Source organism: Myotis davidii, unplaced genomic scaffold (genome assembly GCF_000327345.1).
Source record: "Myotis davidii unplaced genomic scaffold, ASM32734v1 scaffold1688, whole genome shotgun sequence".
Lineage (NCBI taxonomy): Eukaryota > Metazoa > Chordata > Mammalia > Chiroptera > Vespertilionidae > Myotis > Myotis davidii.
The window spans coordinates 177,701-186,940 of NW_006299238.1; the positions used below are offsets into that span (position 1 = coordinate 177,701).

The following is a 9,240-nucleotide window of genomic DNA, read 5'->3' on the forward strand; positions in this document are numbered from 1 at the left end:
TGGTGCTGTGGTCTGGCTTCCTTTACTCAACATAATTATTTTAAGATTCATCTTTGTTGTTGCTCGTATCAATAGTTCATTCCTTCTTCTTGCTGAATTGTATTCTATCATATGGATGCTTCTTAAAATGTTTTCTAAACAGAGAGTGTCAGAGTTTGCAGGAATAAAATACAAGTCCACACCAATAACCCACAAGTTATATGGCAGGCTCGATCTTAGCAAATTTTGAAATAAACACTTCTCTCAAGTTGCTACAAATGAGCAGAGCTGTTTATGTAGTGTTCATGCAAATGATTTTTTAAAACATACAAATTATTTCTAATAGTGTCCCAAAACCACATTTCCCCTACTCAGCAAGAGACAGCCTCCAGTGGCTCTAGGACCCAGAGAGTGGGAGGGAAGCAGCTGGGAGAGGCAGGAAGGATACAGGCCTTTGAGTTCCAACTCAGCTGTCTGATTAAGGAAAAGCCACTTTCATCTGAACCTTGGTTTCCCCATTCATAAAATAGGGAAACTGGACCATGGTCTCTCAGCCTTAGCATTCCTAGAATCTCTGACCTTGACAAGTGTCAGCCATGTGAGCTACCTTCCCTTGGCAATGCTATATCTCAGGCTAATCAAACCCACTGCCACGCATGAGCCACACTTTCTCCCTCCACCTAACTGGGGACTCAATCTACCTAGTAAGGGGTGACTTTTTTCTAGTTAGTGTCCAACTGCAAGAGGCTCCTTCTTTCAAAAACCCTTCTCTGCTTCTAAATTCTACTTACTCAACAGGCTGCAGCTCATGGCTTGGAGCCTGTCCTTAGATTAACACTACTTCTGCCTCGGACACAAATATTACTGCTCAGGCTACTTCTGCAAACTGTGCTGTCCCGGGGTCAATTTCCCCTAACTCTGGTCCCTCTGAGGCATCCCCCCCTCTCCTATATTCTTCTGAGAGTCAGCAGGGAAGCAGGAACCAGGGAGTGCAGAGGGGAGGAATACAGGGAAGGAAGCTGTGTGGAGTGAGAGGCGGTGGCTGGATTGAGGAAGCCATGAAGGAGCATCATCATGCCAGAGATGGAGGGAAATGGGAGCCATTGCACCTTTGTGCCTTCACAGATGCCGGGGCACCACACTGTCACCCTCACCGACAGAGTAACCACTCATCCACTCAGCATCCTGCTGTTCTAGCTCATTCGACCTTCGCGGCAGCCTGAGGAAGCAGGGAAGGCCAATTATAATCACCCCAACCTCCATCCATTTCACAGAGAGGAAAACTGATGTTCAGAGTGATTCAAAGATTTCCCCCAAAATAAAAATCGAGCAGCTCAACCCCAGCTGCTTCAAGCTCCAGATCCAAGAGCCTACACTCCAGAAACAGTGACTGCGCACTTCCTAAGTTGTAAGATCCTTGAAGGAATCAATGATCTGTAAGACATGGCCTCATCTTTCAGAGAGCTCCCTCTCCGGTAGAGAAGGCAGGGAGTGCAGTTACTGTGAGAGCTGCCAATGAAGTAGGAGTGAGCAGATGAGAGAAAGGGGTCTTCAGCTACAGGGAGCAAGGAAAGCTTTGCGTTGCCTTTGACCTGCTGTTTCAGGTATAAAACAGTCACAGTGCCAAGCGATCCATTCATGGACGCTGTGGAAGACAGACAACTTAAGTTTCTCTTCTTGTTTTGAGAAGTGATCAAAAGACATCAGAAAAAGGAAATAAGCAAAAACTATTTAGAGAGGGCTTGGGCCTTTGGCTAGAGAACTTCTCTTCACACTAACTTGCTTTTTTTTTAACTTTTAAAAACAAATGAATATATCACAACTGAAAGGAAGAAAGAAAGACACAATTGCCCTGACCGGTTTGGCTCAGTGGATAGAGCATTGTCCTGCAGACTGAAGGGTCCCGGGTTCGATTCCGGCCAAGGGCATGTACCTTGGTTGCGGGCACATACCCAGTGGGGAGTGTGCAGGAGGCAGCTGATCGATGTTTCTCTTTCATTGTTGTTTCTGACTCTCTATCCCTCTCCCTTCCTCTCTGTGAAAAATCAATAAAAATATATTTTAAAAAAAAGAAAGAAAAGAAAGACACAATGAACACTGATTTCTGGTTTGGCACCAAAAAAAGGGGTTACCTTTGATTATATCTGCAATGGAAATGAATTCATTGAACGGGGATAGAAATTGCTTTTTATTTTACGCTGTTGTCTCGCATTTGAAATTTTTCCATGAGCATGCGTTACTTTTATGATCAAAGAGAAATCCATTTCTTCCTCTACACCTCATCTCCACTTGTTTTAGGACAAACATATGTCTCTCACCTGTATCCATAACCCTTTTGTAACAACCAGTAGCAATAGGGATTCTATTTACAAAGTGTTTGCTGTATGTGAGGCAGAGTGCTAAATTCTCTAAATATTTTACTTATTTCTTACCACAATTCAAGGGTAGGCACTACCACCCTCTTTTTACAGATGAGGACATTGAACCTCCAAGAGATTAAGTGATTTGCTCAAGGTCACAAAGTTCATAGGCAGGGGAGCCAGGTTTGGAATCCAGGCGGAACTGAATCCCTACCACCATTCACTGCCACCCACTATCTTCTTAAACCAAATAGAATCACATTATTTCTTTGCTTAAAATCTGTGGCACCCCCACCCCTCCCCTCCATTGCCCAGAGAACACAACCTAAGCTTCTTAACATGACATTTCCAAGTCCAGTTTTCAATGCATTTATTCATGTACTCATCATAAATCAATAAATAACAAAAAGCCCTAACATTTGTTTCAAAGCAGTTTTATATACAACCTCCCCAAAACCATGTGGCATGGGCAAGTGAGCAAACAGTCCGAAGCAGGTTCAATGGCTTGTCAAGAGGCAAGACGACATGCCTTAACTTTCCTCCCCTGTCTTCACAGTGCTCTGAGCTTCCCACTAAGCCTTAAGTAGGTCAAGTTCCGTCCTCCCTCTCTGACTCTGCCACACTGTTTTTTTCTGGTGGGCACGCCTGGGAACACATGCCAATCCTTCATGATTTCTGTGGCTCAACTGACCCATGTTTCTTTGGGCTTCCTCAACAACCCGTCATTCGTCTGCATGATCACACTGGCTACATTAGAGTAGATTCATTTGTTTGCTTGACTCTCTTTCGCAGTAGACTGTGCACCTCTCTAGAACAGGGATTATGGGTTGTGAACATGGCCTTATCTAGGAAGCTAGGATAAACTAGTGATGGAGGATGGAATGGATAAAGAAAGACATGATTAATGGCAAAGGTGTGTTTCTACTGCTTCCAGGAGTCGTGCAATACTAAACCAGTCATTATCAAGAATGAGGCATGGTAGTAGGGGCAGAGAGAAGTGGTGGTGTGTTAGGTGTGTGTGTGTGTACATATGTGTGTGTATGTGTGTGTGTAGAAAGAGAGGGGAAGGGAGTATGTATATAGTGGATATACATATATAGTTTCTCTATATATGTATAAAATGTTGGCACACGTACATAAAGTGTCTATATAATATGTGCACACATATATATAGTGTGTATAAAGTGTATAAGTACATATAGAGTACATACACGTATAGTTTATATATACATACTAGAGGCCTGATGCACAAAATCCGTGTAAGAGTAGGCCTTCCTCCCCGCAGCTGCTGGCACCAGCTTCCCTCTGGCACTGGGAACCCGGGCTTCCCTCGCAGTCCCCAGCTTCCTCCCGAAGGTCATCTGGAAGGATTCCCAGTCTAATTAGCATATTATGACTTTATTATTATAGATATACATATATATATAGTATACATGAGCTTACGTTATAGTGTGTGGATATATAGTTTGTATGGGGCATGTACATAAATAGTGTGTATATATATAGTGTGCATACATATATAGTGTCTATTCATACATATGCTTGGTATATGTGTGCATATACCCCATCTGTGTGTGCACTAGAACACAATGAAAGCAGAGACTTACAGGGTGCACTTGAAGATGGTAGGAAGGGCATTTCTTACACACAATTTAGATATTTTTTAATAAAATAGAAGGACCTTGAGGCTTGCCTCCCTCTGAGGAAAGCAGCCCCTGAAGGAAAAAGAAACAGAATTAGGAAGGAAAATAGAGAAATCTTATTAAAAGCAAGCAAGAACCGAATTCCAACATGAGGCTAGTTAGCAAAAGAAAGACCTTAAAAAACAAATCCAAGGCAATGGGAAAGCGAGGGCAGGGCACAGGGAATCAATGGACTTGATAGTTAGGAAGATGGCAGTGAACAGAAGTGAAATTTTCAGGAAGAGGTGGGATGACTCATGGCGACAAACTAGAGTCAGACACTTTCCAGTCTGTCTCTTTCCAATACTTTGGCTTTGAAAGATGACAAGCTAAGCAGCTTTCATGGAAGCAAAATAAAAAATGGCTTTCTTTGGTTCCAGGTAAAAGGAGAGAGCTCAAACATGTTTGTGGACAGAAGGCTACAGTCCTGGTATCCACATTATGAAACATCCATCATAGCAATCCTCCAATCCACCTAGTAGTAGCTCAAAATCTCTCGCAACAACTCTGTGAGGTAGGTTCTATGATTATTAGGAAAGGAAGCAAGGCATGGAGAGATTAACTTTTCCAGAGTCCCTCAGCTTTTAAGTCTCAGAGTCAAGGTTGCCCCAGGCCATCTGACTTCAGCCTGAGTGCTAGCTGACATGCCCTGAACGACAGGGAAAACAGAGCCCTGACCGCATGCTTTCTCAAGCCCATTTAGATGGCCTAGGCCTGCTTTCCCTAGCTTTCCCTCCTGCCCAGCAGAGGCTTGGAACCCAGGGACGTCCACATCAAAATAGTGGGCTAGGGGGGCACCGTGTTGAGGGGCAGTGGCTGAGGAGGAATAGTGAAGAGAGGTCATTTGTTGGTGCCGCAGAGTTTGCAACTTAATAGCATTTGGTAAGATAGAGATTATCTTAAGCTTCATCAGAGAAGAGGGATAGTATACACTACCAGACCTAAGTTCGAGAACTGGCTCCAACTTCTATTATTTTAGAATCTGGAGTAAGTCACTTAACCTATGGAGGTACCAATTCTCTATCCAGAACATTTGATAAAAATAATAATAATAATAATAATTTTTTAAATGATGATAACTATCCTACCTCCTTTAGAGCAATGTAAGAAGCAATGTGTGTGACAGTGAATACAAATGTGAACCCCTTCATCACCATCATTATTATTGTTATAACTATTCCCTCAAGCTATCTGAAAAATTGCTCATCCTCTCCACTCCACTTCCACCTCTCAAGGTATTACAAACTGATAAGACATTCGATTTTGAGAAAGTCTTTCTAAGCCCAAATAATTTCTATGTGGACAATTTGACCCAAGTGTAAAATTCCCCTGTAAAATTCCTTTATAAGGCGAGGCAACATGACACATTGTTAAAAACTCTCAGAGAGTGAGCTGTGATTGTCAGGATCCAAGATTTGCAGGCAGCTCTGGGGAGACTGGAGCTGCTCAAGACAACAAATACTTCTATCAGATGTTCCACACCTGCCCGTTCATCCTTCTTTGCTTTGTTAATCATGATATTAACATTCGACCTCCAATCAGCACTTTCCCCTTACATCTCACTACCCGTTTTCGTGGATTTCACTTTTATGGTCTAGTTTCATTTTCTTGCATATATCTGTCCAATTTTCCCAACACCATTTATTGAAGTGACTATCTTGGCTCCATTGTATGTTCTTGCCTCCTTTGTCAAATATTAATTGAGCATATTGGTTTGGGCCAATTTCTGTAAGCCCAAATAATTTCTATGTGGACAATTTGACCCAAGTGTAAAATTCCCCTGTAAAATTCCTTTATAAGGCGAGGCAACATGACACATTGTTAAAAACTCTCAGAGAGTGAGCTGTGATTGTCAGGATCCAAGATTTGCAGGCAGCTCTGGGGAGACTGGAGCTGCTCAAGACAACAAATACTTCTATCAGATGTTCCACACCTGCCCGTTCATCCTTCTTTGCTTTGTTAATCATGATATTAACATTCGACCTCCAATCAGCACTTTCCCCTTACATCTCACTACCCGTTTTCGTGGATTTCACTTTTATACATCAATACAGACTTTACGTCCCAGCCTGGTCTTGCTAAGGACAGAAGAGGAGATAACTTGAGTGAAAAAACCAACAGAGCACACACATTGGGAAGGAAAATGCCTCTGAGTTAGTTGTCAGGCATTCTAATTGCATTTTGCCAAAGAATTGGAGGAATTTCGTTTAGCAGACTGTGGAGACCAGGTCTTTAGATGGATTTTTCACCTTTAGACACATAGTTTGGTTCATATATGTAGTGAGCCTAAAATTAAATGCAAAGCTGCCATTCTTTATACTTTTCTGTCTAAATTGTATCGACTTTTAACTTTGCCCTATCTAACTACACTCCAAAGATAAAATTAAAACAGCCTGGCAGCTGTTGAATGGAGAACATGATGAGCAGTGATAGGGACACTTACTGTCACAAATAATCTTCAAGAATATCGGAGGCACCCTGGCCGGTTTGGCTCAGTAGACAGAGCATCAACCTGCGGACTGAAGGGTCCCAGGTTTGATTCCAGCCAAGGGAACATGCCTGGGTTGCAGGCTCGATCCCCGGTGGGGGCATGCAGGAGGCAGCCGATCAGTGATTCCCTCTCATCATTGATGTTTCTATCTCTCTCTCCCTCTTCCTTCCTCTTTGAAATCAACAAAAATGTATTTAAAAAAAAAACACACACACACACAAAAGAAGCAGAAGAACATCGGAGGCACAATCTTCTTTTAAGATGAGGAACTAGGAATGTAGGGTCAAATTTCACTTTTTTCCTTTGAGAAATGGACATGCGGTTTGCATGTTTGTTTACTTAAGAAAAATGAATAGACAAAATTCCCAAATAGCCGAGACGATGCGTCCAATCGTCATTTGTACTAGATTGCTTCATGAAAAAGGGGGGTGCATTCTGAACCCCTTTCTGTATCTATCAGCCCCTCGAATGTACCCATTTGACTCACCAGTTTTGTAAAGCAAGGCACCCCAGTAATTCTATTCATCCCCCAAAACTGCCCTCCCCCCAGAGAAGCAAATGGTTGCTCAGTGTTAATCTCTCTAAAACTTCACAAGGTAATTCTTTAAGTTGCCTGTGAGGCAGAAAACAATTAAAACACATTTAGAACAACAGTGTTTTTTTCCTCTTTAAAATCTCTAGTTCAAAACAGACAGACCCTTTCTCCTGCCTTTTCCTCTCCCGTAACACCCGCCCCCCGCCCCCCAAGTTCCTCTCATCCCACCACCAGATTCCTCTCATCCCAAGGTGGGGCAGAGGGAGGCTGGGACAGAAACCTGCCATCCCAGCTCCCTCGCCCTGTTTTAGTTTTTTTTACTCAAAATGCCAATGAAACAGGAGCCAGTACTTATTTGGTTCATATATATTTTTTAAGCATAAATAACATTTCTTTCCATATAAATATAAAATTCTGTGAACAAAAATAGGAAAAAAAGTACAATCATCTTAGTTACTGTCCAGCAGGAACATGTTGCATTGTTTATAGCATCAGACATCAGATTCTGCATTTTAAAAAATATGTTTTTTAGTCTCATTCTAGGACACTTTCAAACATAGGAAATTCTTTGTCCTACAAACAGATCCATTTAGAAATGATTTAAATATGCCAGTGATAATTGTCTAAATCGATCCAGGAATCAAGGCTACTGAAGTGAGCTAGAATTCAACACCCAGTATACAATTATTGATATACAAAAATTGATATAAATTACTTCATCAGATTGCAAAAAAACCCACATCAGATTGTCTCTAGAAATTTCCAGCAGGTAATAAATTACTTACTAAAATATAAAAATAAAAGAGCTCAGGCGTGTTTCTTCTGATTCAAGTGTGAAAGCGCGCCAACAGTCCTGGTTCCGAGGGGCACCCCCTGCCCTCCGCAGCCACCCCGGACACGGGAGGGGTGCGGGCTACCTGGCGCGAGGGGGCCGCAGAGTCCCCCAGAGTCTGTCCCAGTGTGTGAAGTAGGGGGCGAAGTTGTAGTTGAAGTGAGAGTGATGCAGGTCGTGGTGCACCACGCCGCCGTACCAGCCGAAGGGGACCAGCCGGTGCGTGGACCAGGGGAAGTCGTAGCCGGAGTGGTCCTCCACCGACAGCCAGATGTTGAGCGTGTGGAAGACCAGGACGGTGAGCGGGTGGCACTGGAGCAGCCAGACGTTCACCATGTCGAAGAAGCCCAGGGAGAACAGCTCCCAGCAGCTCACGTACTGCGTGGCCAGCGCGAACGAGGGCGCGTTCTGGTGGTGCACCTTGTGGAAGGTCCGGTACAGCCAGGGCACCCGGTGGTGCAGCACGTGCCAGGCGAAGAACTCGGCGTCGAAGAGCAGCAGGCACAGCACGACGTGGGCCAGCAGCTGGGGCAGCGCGGGGGCCTCGGGGGGCGGGAGGGCCGGGCTGCGGGCCCAGTGCAGCAGCGTCAGCGGGAACACGAACACCAGGTGCTGGTAGAGCGTCTGCCGCAGGCAGGACAGCAGCTGCCCCGCCGAGGGCGCGCTGTCGGGCTGGATCTTGCAGCGCCGCAGCGCGGGCACCCAGGGGCACAGGAGGTCCAGCACCACGAAGGGCAGGCAGAAGCTCACGTAGGTGGTGATGGCGAAGATGACCGGGAAGAAGGGCGACTGCGTGAGGGCCTCCCGGGTGCGCAGGCGGTCCCAGACGGGCTGCAGGAACATCTGCGCCCGGGCCCAGCCGCGCGGGGCTGGCAGCCGTCCCTGGCGCCCTGGGGTGCCCGTAGCTGCTACACTGCACACGTGCGGCTGCGTTTCGCGTTTGGGCAACTCGATCCGTGTGTCATCACCACCCCCAAAGAAGATGCGGGGTGTTCCCGTCACCACCAGCAGGGCTCCCGTGGAGCCAACGCAGAACCACTCGTCTTTAGATGCGCACGTAGAATTGCCCGTGTGGATCCATGAAGACGCCGAGTACAGTTGCATTTTTAAGAACTTTTTAAAGTGGCGCACCTTCTGTAGTCCTAATCTGTGCTGTCTGCACACCCTGTAAGTTTAACCCCGAGCGGGTGGCAAACTCACCTTTCTCGGAGGGAGTCGCGGCGGCGATCGGCGCGGGAAACCAGATGCAACCGGGCGGCAGGGCCGGAGCCTCTCCAGTTCCGGTCTCCGGAGAGGATGTATCCGCGCCACTTCGCCGCGGGCTCCAGATCCTGCCCTTCCCGGCTCCCTCCACCCCCCTC

The 9,240-nt window shown here is 45.5% G+C and overlaps 1 protein-coding gene across 1 annotated transcript; it reads right to left on the minus strand.

Annotated features, from left to right (window-relative positions):
* Positions 1–7,407: 7,407 nt before the first annotated feature.
* On the minus strand, positions 7,408–8,750 carry CH25H (cholesterol 25-hydroxylase). Its single transcript, XM_006774694.2, has one exon. The coding sequence runs from the start codon at positions 8,720–8,722 to the stop codon at positions 7,961–7,963; it is 762 nt and encodes a 253-aa protein (XP_006774757.1). The 5' UTR covers positions 8,723–8,750; the 3' UTR covers positions 7,408–7,960.
* Between the last annotated feature and the right edge of the window lie 490 nt (positions 8,751–9,240).

Excerpts from the sequence above, each read along its gene's own strand:
- CH25H (XM_006774694.2), bottom strand. The coding sequence starts at position 8,722 with ATGTTCCTGCAGCCCGTCTGGGACCGCCTGCGCACCCGGGAGGCCCTC.